Source organism: Lytechinus variegatus, chromosome 11, assembly GCF_018143015.1.
Source record: "Lytechinus variegatus isolate NC3 chromosome 11, Lvar_3.0, whole genome shotgun sequence".
NCBI lineage: Eukaryota > Metazoa > Echinodermata > Echinoidea > Temnopleuroida > Toxopneustidae > Lytechinus > Lytechinus variegatus.
Genome location: NC_054750.1, coordinates 34,800,149 through 34,813,963, shown reverse-complemented (window position 1 = coordinate 34,813,963; position 13,815 = coordinate 34,800,149). Strand labels below are relative to the sequence as shown.

Sequence of the window (13,815 nt, the reverse complement as noted above, 5' to 3'; positions counted from 1 at the left end):
GGCAAATACTCATGAAAGAACCATGGAGATTGGTTAATAAGGAAATAGTGCACTTTTATCATCAAATCAGAGGAGATTTTCTTTGTGATACTGATGTCCGAAGAGCAAACCTACACTCGACGTGCATTCAACACAGGGCTGGACAGAGCTTTTGTGTACGTCGATCGGTGTGTTGTTCGAGTCACAGCGGTTTTCTAGCTCTTTCCATTGCAGTGCTGAACGTTTTATTAGGAATATATAAATATATATACATTGTCAGTCCGAACTATGGATATAAATATATCAGATACCATTATTTTTGCCAACAAAAATCAATTTTATTCTCTGAATTGGATATGTCTCTGAATGTTGTGACGGGTCCATTATGTATACGGGGGTGCATCCTAGCTGATCACTGCATTGGTAAGTCTGAAATTTAAGTTTGCTTATTCATTTCACTTTAAATGATATTAAATGTAAGGATAATTTATGAAATTGACATAAAATATTGCGAATCAACGCTGAAACATTATTTGTGAAGACGTTTTATCCCTCTGTAATGCTATTTCCCCCATAAAGCCGCAATGGAACATTCTGCACCACTAGTCATACGATGATCGCGAGGTCTGCAAACGTCGTCTGCTATGTTTTTATATGTCCGGTATACTGTATGCAAGTTTTCGATATGTGTGTGGCTGACTACATGTACACTGTATGCATGCTGTATAGTACTCTAGTAACACGTGCGATTCATTCTGTGTGTATTCTGTGTGTGAATTGCAGAATTTAACGGGGGGAAATGGTTTGCTGTGAATTTGACCATTTCTGGAAAAGTTATTGGCCCAACAATGGTTTTTATTACTGGTCATGTCGGACCCTTAAATCTTGCTATTTTTGGAAAAATTACTGGCCCGACAATGATATTTTTTACTGGTCATGTCGGACCAGTAAATCTTCCAATTTCTGAAAATCTACTGGCCCAACAGCGATTTTTACCGGTCTGGGACCGTCGGACCGCCGCTAGTGTCGAGCCCTGTGCAAGGATTTCAATAGCTTGTAACATTTGTTAGTGATTTTAAGATTCTTCATGAACGACTACCCCTGAGGCCCCATAAAGTTGAGCATTCACACACCTCATTGATACCCTGATAAAATAATAGGAAGTGACATTGTCATGTTACTTGGCAAACTGACTGAGTTCATGTTGTGGCATGCATTATTGAATACAGGTATGTATCCCCACAGGAGGAAGGAAGTATCATTCACTAATCAGCATGTTGCACTTGTTCTGAATGTTCCTCTGCCCCCCTTCCCAACCTGGTCCCCTTTCTTGGATTATGCAAACCTGATATTCATTAAAATATATATAAGAATGTTATTGAAAAAGCGGGGCTAAGTGTATAAAGTTACAGTGTATTTTTCTCCTGTTATTATTAGTTATTTGATCAGCATAAAATTAGACATACAATGTACAATAATAATAATAATGAAAAAAGTAATAAAAGGAAACAGAAGAGATGCTGTAGTAAAAAAAAAGTTTTTATTTTGTGGGCCAGGAAACATAGAAGTAACATTCATTACTGTTTAACCTGAATGCTTGTGAGCCCTCAAAAACAAAATTATGAGAAAATTTTCCAAGTCCCATTTTGATCATTAAAATTTATGATTTTAAAATTTCTCAGGAAGGAAAATTACATGAATACGGTACCTTGGGTCAATATGACATTCCAATTGAGAGAGTTAGTCTATACAATATGTAGGGCACGTTTTTATTTCTTTGATAAAAGTTGTATACTCATGATGATATCATACTTTTATACTAGGGTGGGTCATCAGTAGTTGAAACTGGGACACAAGAGTTACCAAAAATAGGCTGATATCTAAGCATATTTTTGGTCATGACTCTGTATGAACTTCGGGCAAGTTATTTTGGTTGATAAAATACTTGTGCACCGTTATATAAAGGCACATTGTTTCAATATAAGGGAAAATGATGGCTGAAGGGAACCAAAGTTGATATTGATATTAATACAGAACTTTGTCAACTTTGGGGTTTACACAAGGTGGATTTGGGTTTTGCTTTTCACTGCACCCTTGATATATTTGAACTCTACCTTCTTGACTTCTAAATTTGTTTAAATTCTTGTACCATTTGATGTTTGTACAGTTTTGTATTCATATAATCTTATTTCAATATTTGGATTCATAGGATATTTGCTGATAATGCTTGATACACTTGTTATGCATGTATGATATCTTGTATGGTTTGAAAGTGTGCCTAGTGAGCACTGTTAAATAGCCAAACCGCCAAAACGAACGGAAGTTCGCTGAACTTGACCCTTCCGAACCGAATGAACTGAACACAAAGGCATGGTTTGGTGGTTCATTATAAAAAAAAATCCAAGTGCATTAGTTTACCAAATATCCTTAAACAAAATCTACATGTAATTGTGGAAGGTGATTTTGCCTAAATGTACAAATTTTAAAACTTTTTTGTCAGCCCCAAAGTAGATTTTCGGTTATTCTTACCTCAGCTTAAGCTGGAGGTGCTGTCTCCAGCGCTCGGCGTTTTCAAGGAATTTTTTGGTACCCGTTCACCGCACCTACTTGTAGGTCGAATCCAGCACAATTTTGGTAAATTTCCTGCTGAAGGAAAAAAAAATGCCATGGCTAGGATTTGAACACCCATCCTTCTGGAGATGGGAGTCAAAACCAATGAACCACAACTCTCATATAATCTCTGGGAACAATAAAACAATTTTATTTCTTGAGGATTTTACCCAAAGAAAGGGAAACTTTCCTGTCATATTCATTGTATAAATTATCGATCACCGCATACCAGTCACATTCCAAATATGGACATTGGTCAAGTGATTGGGCAAGACTTAAAATTGAACAATGACTTTGGGGAAAGTCCTTGATTTTTTTTTTATTTCTTACATGTAACTAAATATGTAAAACAGAAATAAAAAGAAAAAAAAGTTGTATAAATAGCAACTAGGGAAAGCTATTTCTCTTTAATCTCCCAAGACTGATTATTAAAAGAATCATGCATCTCCTTTCAAATTTCTATGAAAGGTAAAAAGACAGTAGTTGCAGCAAGCAATTTTTTCTTCAGAAAGTCTTTTAAATCAAGGTTAATTGTAAAAATATCAAACGTTTAGATCAGGTACATGTACATTCTAGTAAACTTATCTTTATGAAATCATGAAATCTTAGCTCAAAATCGATAGTTCTAGTGATCAGTAACACAGAATGCCTGACATTCGATGGAAATCCATGTTTCTTTTGCTAATTTCTCAGCAATTACACATTTACTTCCAGAACTATTTTGCACATATTTTTTATTTATACGTGTTAACACTTTGGCTGTAATTTCATTGGATTCTGCTCGAACTCATTTTGAGATTGTTACCACAACTGGTATTTACATGTATCTTTAATATGGGATTTTAATGACAAATACAATGTAATTGTTATTGATATGTCTGACAGTCATTCCATGTACTGTACATGTCTTTATGTGCATTCAAAGCACTTTGTAATTTATGAAAAGGCACTATATAGTGAAACATCATTATTTGTGCAATGTATACATGTAGACTTGCAGTTTGAAAATTAGGTTCAGTAGAAAAAATCAGAAAAATTAAGGGAACTCCACCACTTCATATGACATTTGACCATTACATGATTATACATGTATCTTTAAATAAGAACTTAATCAAGGGAGTCTTTCACTATCATGGTTTTCTGTTATCGACATTTTCACATTGATATTTAACAGTATTGGCATTTTTGCATCAGAGTTTGTGAAAAATATGCTTTGAATTCTCACCCGTACCCAATTTTTACAAATTTTACAAATTTTGGGTAAAAGGAGGATGTCCAGCAGAAAGAGGGGCAAGCCATAATGACCTCTGCTGATTATCTGGACATTAAAGATGTCTTCTCTTTTCAATTTATAAAGGAAATTGAAGGTGACGTCCGCTTCGTGGGAAGCATAGAGGGAAATGGTTATTCTGACATACATTCATCATAATCTACATGTACAGGATTCCACTCGTTGTGGGAGTCATTTGGAATGGATCATTATGCAGGGCTCAAAACTAACTTTTTTTTCCCGGGCGTCCGGCTGGGCGCTCAGTTCCATTATTTTTTAGTGCCTGAAGTTCAGTTTTAGGCACCCGGAATAAACTTCTATTAAAGGGATGGTCCAGGCTGGAAATATACCTCAATTTTTATAGTAAAATTCACAGAGCAAATAGCTGAAAATTTGATTAAAATCGGATAACAGATAACAAAGTTATTGAATTTCAAATTTTTTAATTTGCATTATTTCAGTGAAACAGTACTAGACATATCTTTATGAATATGCATTAGGTGGGCTGATGATGTCATATCTCCACTTGTTCTTTTGTATTTCATTATGTAATATTAGGTTTATTTAAAAAAAAAATTAAAAAGTACTAAACAAATTAGATTGACAACTGAGTACATGTACATGTACATTAGTCATTTATTGCTACAACTTATTTCATCATAATGGAGACACATCAGTTCCACATGTCTGAACAAATGAAACATTTATGATTTTCATGTAATAACATAAGAAAAAGGAAAGTGTGGATCTGACATCATCAACCCACATAATAAATATATTCATGATGATGTGCATATTGCAGGCCTGCCAACTACTCCTTTTTAAAAGGAGTTACTCCTTTTTTGGGAAATTTTTAATATCCATTATATCATAGGGAAAGAAAATTCTCCTTTTTTTTGTCCATATATTATGTACAGTCATCTATGGGAAATATGCTGTGACTCCTATTTTGTAAATGAATCACTCCTATTTTGTATGTTTACAGGTTGGTAGGCCTGATATTGATGTATTAACGAAATATTGATAAACTTTAAAATTCAATAACTTTGTTATTTGTTATCCGATTTTCATGAAATTTTCAGCATTTTGCTTTGCAATTATTTACTCTGTTTATTTAAATATAAATATTTTTAGCCTGGACCATCCCTTCGAAGAAGAAAATGCACATTGAAAACCTACTTCAAACACCCTATGGGCTATTCCACGGTTACTCATATTACATTTGGAGACACATACTTGGAGCTGTAACTCCAATATTATTGATAGGAACTAAACATCTTATCACAACAAAGTACACAGTTTTACTATCCTTTGTACAAAAACAAAACTTGGGAAATTTTATCATGCTCCTGGCAAATCTTTGGAATGTGTCTGTTACTCACGTTACATGATTTGGACATGCATAAAATGAAAAGTCGACATAAGTGAAAAGTCTCCTCATACAAGGCTTTTATGAAAATTGATTATATCCATTTCAAAGAAGTATATTAAGGGGAGACAAACTTTGTATATATTTAAAAGAATAAAGAACACATGTTTTTTACTTGGGGTGCAGATAATATATGGTTACGTTACGGTTACTCACGTTACATTTTGTCCATGTATGGTTAACAACACACATGTCATTAAAAATTAAATAATGTGTGTAAAAATCATTGCTAGGAGCATCAAAAAGAGATTTTATACCAAAAATTGGAACAACTGGAGCTTTATTAGGGAGGAGGGAAAAGTATGATTTCACTTGCATAAATTAGCATAATCGCTTAATACCAATTTGCATGAAATAAATTACTGTATAGTATTGTAGATTATGTCTAAGACAACCTGTGCGCAAATTTTCTGAGTGATCGTGTCGCCAATGGCCGATATCTCAAGGGGGGCCTGGCAGGCTCCCCACCCCCTCCCCCAGGCCTCGATACATGTAGGGTTACAGGTAAGGGCATTCAATGTGTTGTTCGAACACTCTTTAAACTTTGGTTAATTGAAACCAAGTCTTACTAATGCACTCTCGCATTGTGAATACTTCTACTAATATTCAATTTTTTGTGTGATTGTATGACCACTGATATTTTGATGAACAAAGAGTCACATCAAAGAGGTGTACCCTCATTTTGCTTTGATTGATCAAAAATAACTTTACAACTCACCATGAGACTTAAAACTTGACATTCCACAGAAAATGTTACCTAACTGGATAATTTTTACTGGTTACTCACATTACATGATGGTTACTAACATTACAAAGTTTCTCACATTACAGTTTTTCTTCATCATTTTTATAAAAAATTGTACTTTTTAATGATTTTGATAGTCATCACTGTGTCAAATTTGTTTGAAGGAAAAGAATCCCAAGAAAAATACCACCAATTAACTGTGAAGAATTTTTCTCTTAGAAAACAAAGTCATTTTTTTCGGTTACTCACGTTACATCACCTGAGCAGGTTGCAATATTCATTTTTGAATGAGTACTACAAATTTACTTGAAAACTTTTGTGTATTTTAATTAATTTGACTCTTCTAAAACTTCAGAAATATATAAAGTGGTATGTTGTTGCAATAACAAAATGGTAATAAGGCATATTTCATTTTTCACTATTTTTCTTGTGTTTTGGTACAGAATGGAAGACACAACTTTTGACCATTTTTTTCCAAAGTATACATACAGTATGAAAATAAACTTTTTATTTCTTGTTCCTGAAACTATCATGTATGAAGGACTTAAAGTATTAAAAAATTCAAGAAAATATTGACTTTGAATTTTTAAGCTCATGTCCACCAACCTGTGGAATTGCCCCTATAATTACGCACAAACAATCATGAGTCGATCTCCAAATGAATGGTTCTCGGTGAAGTCACACACACCCATGTTATCACTGCACGTGCGTGCTGTGCCTGGCCCATGCCCCGCATACACTCACTCTCGATCTCAGCCCCGCCTCCCGAAACAAGTAACTTGCCGGAGATGTAGGCCTACATATAGTTGCATCCAAAATGAGCTCTAAATTGGGAATAAATATCATACCCCTATATGTAATTTTCTCTGGATTGTCAATTAATTTGTTATTCTATGTTGATTATGAGTGTGAGGAAAGTTTGTTGAATATGAGTTATGCAATGTTCGAGAATTAATCCTGACAAACTGTGACATGAAATCTATTTTAACGCAAGTGCAAGAGCTTGATCGAAATAAATACGAATGTCTCAGTTGGAGCCCTAAATTGTTATGAATGAATATTTGATGTAAATTATTGTTACATTATTATGAATTAATAAATTTCTATGGCCATACTAAAATATTGGTAATGTTAGCAAAGTTATTCTATTTCTTTTTGATCCGGAGCTAGCTCCGTAGAGAAGCAAAATGCGCAACTGATGAAATCAGAGAGCTCTAGCTACCTAGACTGTGTTGGGCACAAACAGGGGCAAAAATGAGCTTCAAATTGATGGAAATAAATATCAAATGTACGGTAATTTTTCTGCTTGGTCTTTTAAAATGGTATTCTATGTTGATATTACGATCGTGAGAAGAGTTTCTGCAATTAAATGTTCCTAAATCAGTTATGGCATGTTTTCAGGGACAAGTGCAGCTCATCATTCGTTCACGAATTTGTGATGTCCATCATTAAAAATGGAAACGAAATTAAATTAAATACCTCACATCAAGCTCTGAATTAATAGGTTTCAAGCAACACTGACTGCCTCCTTCAATCCTGAAGATTCTTGCAGTATTGTAGTACCAGGGGCTGGCAGGTGCAATACACCGGGTGAACACCCGAATAGTGTATTGGTTTTAACATGCATAGGTTGTGACTCTCCTATACACAGGACCAACATCTGCGTCCTTTCCGATGGACGGAGTGTTTTCCAACTGCATTCACACCTGCACCGAATACAGCGGTGAGGCACGCTTACACACAGTGCTATAGCATCCGATTTTTTGTTAGTCGCGTTTCGGCATGAGCGAAAAATGTAAATGTTAAAATATGATTAAATAATGTTCTGTAACCACTTCTACATTTTTATGATGTATTAGTATACACGTACTTCATAGAATTGTTTGCTAATTGAACCATTCATTTTCTGTGGGAATAAAAATCCAAATCTACAAATTTATGAAATAAATTTTACAAGTATTTCCATGTAATTTGATGATGTGCATAGAGTTGAAGATGAACAGGAAACTTTGTGTTTGTACAATTCTAGGAAAATATACAAACAGTCCTTATTTATTTGTAACTTCCTCAAATGACAATGACTGCAAGTCAAGAACGTGTACAAGTGGAAAGACATTTCAACTGACCATAGAGAGATTGATTCATTTCACATCGACAATTGTTGGGATGAAGTTGCTTTCTTTACATCTCTGACCCAGGAACTATACATGTACATATCAGCATGTATTTTTATCGGCTTGTTTTTTTCATTTAAATACCTAATAAAATTGCGTCTATGAAAAACAGATTTGTATTCAGAAAAAAAAGTGTTTCCTGACAGTTGCTTTGGAAAAGTTATTTTTGAGAAGTCTATCCTTCCTCTTGGACTAATGATGTTGAAAAAAATTTACAGCTTCAAGATCACCAAAAAAGGTAATTTTTTTTAAAGTTTATGGTCGCCTAATAAGTACACAAATTGGTTGTGGAGCTTTACTTGAATAAAATTATGTTTGTGTTTTCACTGCAGGTCCATGCATCATGGAACGGACCTCCGTCCTAAATACAGCAAACCATCATCACCATAATAGTCACCACCAGCAGCAGCAACACCAGCTTTCCCCAACCCATCAACTCAACCACCACTACCACCAACAACCGACACAACCCAGCCGCACCATGCCTGTGGACCCACTCACACGACGCTTCTACCATGGCAGGATCACAAGGGAGGAGGCCGAGGCACGGCTGCGCAATGCTGGCTGCCACCAGGGGATGTTTCTCCTGCGGGAGTCCCTGGGCCGGGAAGGGAACTATGCCCTCTCCTTGTGCTATAAAGATGAAGTCTACCACTATGCTATTGAGAGGCAGTACGATGGTACAGTAGCCATTAAGGATGGTAAGAACTTTGCAGGCCCTATTGAACTTGTTACAAATCATATGTCGCGAGAGGATGGACTATTGTGCCGACTTCAAAGGCCATGCAACCTTCAGCATGGTGAAACTCCAAGGGCTTTCAGTGACATGGATCATCAGCAGATGGAAGGAGCGCTGATAGCTCTTGCTAAAAGAGAAGGGATGGCTGTAAGTAGAACTTCCAGAAATGAGAAAACATTCTCTTTTTAACCCGTTGAACCCGATAGGCCGGAATACCGGCCTACAGTCATGTGACTTCAAAAACATGGATTCTAAATGTCAGGTGATCTTTTAGAAATGACGTCATCTTGTAGGAATATTTAGTCGATAATTTCAGTCAAGGTTGGCGATGATTTTGGAAGGATTCAGCATAAAAAAATGGCCCAAATATGCCACTTTTTTGTGGTTGCTTGTGTCGTATGTGCGGTAACACACGGTGTAATACGCGGCGAGTCGCATGCTTACTATGGGGAAGCAATTGGTATATCTGACCTTGGTGAAAACAGTGAATTTGAGCCCAAAACAGACACTGAAGTTAATATTTCTGTTTGTAGACTACATTGTAGGTTTACTTGTAGAGAAGGTAAACAACTTCAGCCGGCTCGGTCCGGGAACTAGCGGGGGAAGATGCCGTTTGATCTCGAATCATGGGAGTTTGTGAATGTGGTCGATATGTGCAAATAATTCGAGGTATTACTGTACGTCACCACCACCCCTAATATTTCAGGGTTCAAAGGGTTAAAGGACAAGTCCACCCCCAAAAAGTTCTTTTGAATAAAAAGAGAAAAATACAACGAGCATAACACTGAAATTTTCATCAAAATCTGATGTAAAATAAAGTTATATTTTTTAAAGTTTAGTTAATAGTTAAATGCACATCCAGGTCAGTATGCAAATGAAGAGACTAAACTCTCCATATCTATTGTATTTCATTATATTTTCCCATTTTATCCTCATTTTCAAGTAAAACACTGATAAATTTCTCCCTGAACATGTAGAATTAGAATTGTTATATGGTTCAGTCATGTTGGCCCTTATTGTCAAATCTGTAAAAAAAAATGCAATAATGTGTAATTCAAACAAAAACCAAAGGAATAGTGAGTGGATGACATCTTCAGTATCCTCATTTGCATACCGACCTGGATGAAAGTTGCCCTATCTGCAGAAGTTTTCAAAGCTGAAATATTGTGAGCCTATCATAAATTTGACAATTCTTCATTTGTATGACATTGTAACTTTGAGAAACATTTTTTTTTTCAAATACTGCAATCACAGCAATTTGGCCATTATGGACAGAGACATTGAGGAAGCTAAAAAAAGAAATCTATTTCCCTTTCAGTTTTTATTTAAAATATCAAGAACAAAAAACATACAGAGAGGACAAGTTGACACATACATGTACATGTATGTTGAAACCTATGGGTGTTTCATAAAAAGCTGATTTGACTTAACGAGCAGCAGAATGAATGAAACATGTAATGCTGCCTATATGTCTTCTTGACACTAGAATATTAATCAATATTTCTTATTTCAACTTCAGTCAAAGCGATTAAGATGAGCCCTTGACTTCTTTCTCCATTCATTCATGAGATTGCTTGTAATTTGACAAACAGCTTTGAAAGAGGCCCCTGCATTGGTTTCCCTGAACTAAAAGTCATTCATCCCTGTTTCATATACATGTTCATGGACATTGATCAATGGAAACCGCACATTTTTTTGTTCGCATGGGACAGTTAGAAAAGGCGTTAATAACATCTCAATTATGCCGTAAATAGCTTGGCACTTAATCACTCTCTAATCTGGACAATTAGTTTGTTAGAAATGTTGTGGAACAGCCAGGAAGTGGTTTAGGAGGTCATTAATTTGTATCCAGTCTGGTTGAGGAAAGCTGTGGTATGTGCAACCCAGATAAAAAGGTGTTGTGAAGATGGTCAGAACACTGTTCTAAATTAGATAAGTGAACATGTGGAATGTTTCAACACTGCCATGAAATTGAAAGATGTGATAAGAAAAGTATGTTGTGCATGTATGCATTGCTATCTCTATTGTGATAATAGAACTCTCTCTCATCCTTTCTTCCTCTGTTTATGTCTCTCTGTTTCTGATTCTCTCTCTTCCTCTTAGTCTGTCACTCTGTTAGCCGTTGCTAATGGGTTTACTTTCCTTCAATCATTTAAAAAAATTTAAAGGGTAAAAAAAATAATAAAATAAATTTTGGCACTTTCTAAATAAGAATTTTTTTTTTATTTACACACGAATCAACTTGAGATGACTGAATTTTCCACCTTTTTACAATTTTTTAAAAATCTTTTTGTAGATTATTTATAAAAAATTACTGTTTAAAATACTAACTTCACTTGTATGTTGCAGGTTTAGAATAAACCAGTGTTATTTTAGTCATTCTATTAAATTGCCAATTACTACAGTAGGAGAGTGTACATGTAATTATTATTATTATTCATAACAAACCTGAAAATTTTTATTACATGTAGATCACAGACTTTAACCCTTGAAAGAGGTACACGTACCTTATGAAAAATTGATGAAGAGTAATCATTTCATATGAAACAACAGTGCATTCTTCATGGGCATTGAATTTTCTTTCTTTGACTATAAAAAATAGCCTGATGTGATTGATAAAGCACTCCATTCTACTCAACGTCCCCAGCTTGAGAGAGCATTGAAGAAGATTATGCATCAAGATAAGGCCTGGTTTCACAAAAGACTTTCAAGAGAAGAAGCAGAACAGAGGATTGTTTCATCGGGTCTTCAGGAAGGAAAATTCTTGTAAGTAAAAAGTATAAGGAAGTACATGTAAAGCGGGAATTATTCGTCCGAAGTTGGACTGGCAATTACTATTTTTTCTTGGGAGAGAAATAGTAATAATGCAAGTACAACTGAGGATGAATAGGTCCCTTTATAGTTTTGAATTAAAGGCCTGGCATATTTGTTTTATATCCTACTTTAATAGATCATGATAAATTAGTAGATCATACCTTTACCGGAACCAAAATATAGAAAATGCGCTGCGCTTGCAGAACCCGATGCGTGGGGCTGACTGACCTACTTTTCCTGAAGCCACGCGCTCAGCTGAATCTGATTAGTGCCTTTGCCTTCCCTTCATGACCCAGTAGAGACACCCCGCTGACCGGCGCATCTGAGAGATTGCATGTTCAATGATGAAATAATGCACTATTCCATCATTGACGTCAGTACGTCACGGAATAGCAAATTTTCTTCAGTGGGCGAATTACTTCAAATGCGTAGCTGGAATATGTTTGGTCATGTGATGTTATTACAACCAATCGCTGTTCAGGATTTAATTCATGTAGGATAAAATATTAATTGTTTCAACCAGTAGAGCAGATTCTAACCACTTGTCACAAAAACACTGCTCCTGACAATCCATGGTATTTCATATTAAACACATCTCCTATTGTAATCTTGCTTTATATGCAGTGAAAAAATATTCATAGAAGAGTAAAATTAGTACATCAATAATAATATCATTGTGTTTTTTACATTTAGTCAGCATGGTATCGGGATATTGTGTAACTAAGAAGTGACAAAATTTGAGACTGCTAGATCCTGTCATAAATTTTATCACAATAGTTCTGCTTGTAATGGGATTATGCGCCTTTATGAAATGGCATATTTTATATGCGCATTGTAGAGAAGAGACAAAATTTTCTACAATTTTGATGACAAAAGTTATGAAATCCACCCGGATACCTATGTAGTCAGGGGCCCGTTGCAGAAAGAGTTGCAATCAATCGCAACTCTAAAAATCATGCGTAACTTGATTTTCAACCAATCAACAGCGCGCATTTGGGACTTGCGGTTGATTTTTTGACTTGCGTTTAAACGCAACTCTTTCTGCAACGGACCCCAGATGACCCATTCAAAATGTATGGCATTGACCAATATAGGACACTTTCTTTGAATGTTCAATCAAGTTATATGTCAAAAATTTACATTATACCTTTGATTATTGCATGTATAGTATTTTGCATCTAAAGTTTACAAGTTTTCACCCAATGTTTTTCCTATTAACCTGTAGAGTTCGAGAGAGGACAGAAGAGGGGAGTTTTGCCTTGTCGTTGTGCTACAATAATTTTGTATACCATTACAAGATTGATAAAGATATCACTGGTCAACTCTCCATCAAAGAGGGACCCAAATTTGATAGCCTTATTCAGGTGATTATGGTAATATTCTACTTCGCCTGCCTCTGTCCAACATACATGTACATGCTTGCTCGGGGCATTCAGATATTGGGTTGTTCATTTATCAGTCCAGTTTAATATGCGATAACTTAACCCTATCTAGGCCGGGGTATTTTGGTAGATCATATGGCCGAGGGGGGGAGATCTTGGCCATTGACCTTGCAATTGCGCTGAATATTAGCATGCAGGTTGTCTTGGACGTTATCTAGAAAATTGTATGGTAATTTATTTCATGCTAATTGCTATTAATCGATTATGCTAATTTGTGCGTAGGGGGTGGCCTCTGAGTAATAATCTACGTATGATAAAGAGACAAAATCAAAAGATGAGAAAATCTACTCCAAATGCTATTCCTTGTACTAAGAGCATATTAATATCGACTTTCATTCTGCTATGTCACTCTTATCTCCCCTACTTAGCCCTCATTCCGTACATCACTGTTTACTTTCCATATTGCTACACATGTTGCTTTGAACAGCCGAGGGAACAAGCGGGGAGGCTGGGACCGGGTTTAAGAGTCTAGCAAGCTGCACTCGTTTCTACATCCGCCATCTGTCTAGTCAAGCTGCCCCCCCAAATTAATATTTCCTGTTGATATTACCAGGGGGACCTGGGCGCGGAAATTTGCGGCTCAGATGGGGGAAGATGTTGGGTGCAGGGTTTC

The 13,815-nt window shown here is 35.8% G+C and overlaps 1 protein-coding gene across 6 annotated transcripts in view; it reads left to right on the top strand.

Moving 5' to 3' along the window:
* Positions 1-13,815, top strand: part of LOC121423908 (tyrosine-protein kinase ZAP-70-like) — a 70,976-nt gene that overhangs the window by 19,856 nt on the left and 37,305 nt on the right. For all 6 annotated transcript variants that reach the window (XM_041619452.1, XM_041619451.1, XM_041619450.1 and 3 more), the window contains 3 exons: positions 8,540-9,093; positions 11,549-11,712; positions 12,986-13,124. In XM_041619452.1, the coding sequence (XP_041475386.1) occupies positions 8,551-9,093; positions 11,549-11,712; positions 12,986-13,124 (846 nt within the window). In that variant the 5' untranslated portion in view covers positions 8,540-8,550. The remainder of the gene's footprint in view (positions 1-8,539; positions 9,094-11,548; positions 11,713-12,985; positions 13,125-13,815) is intronic.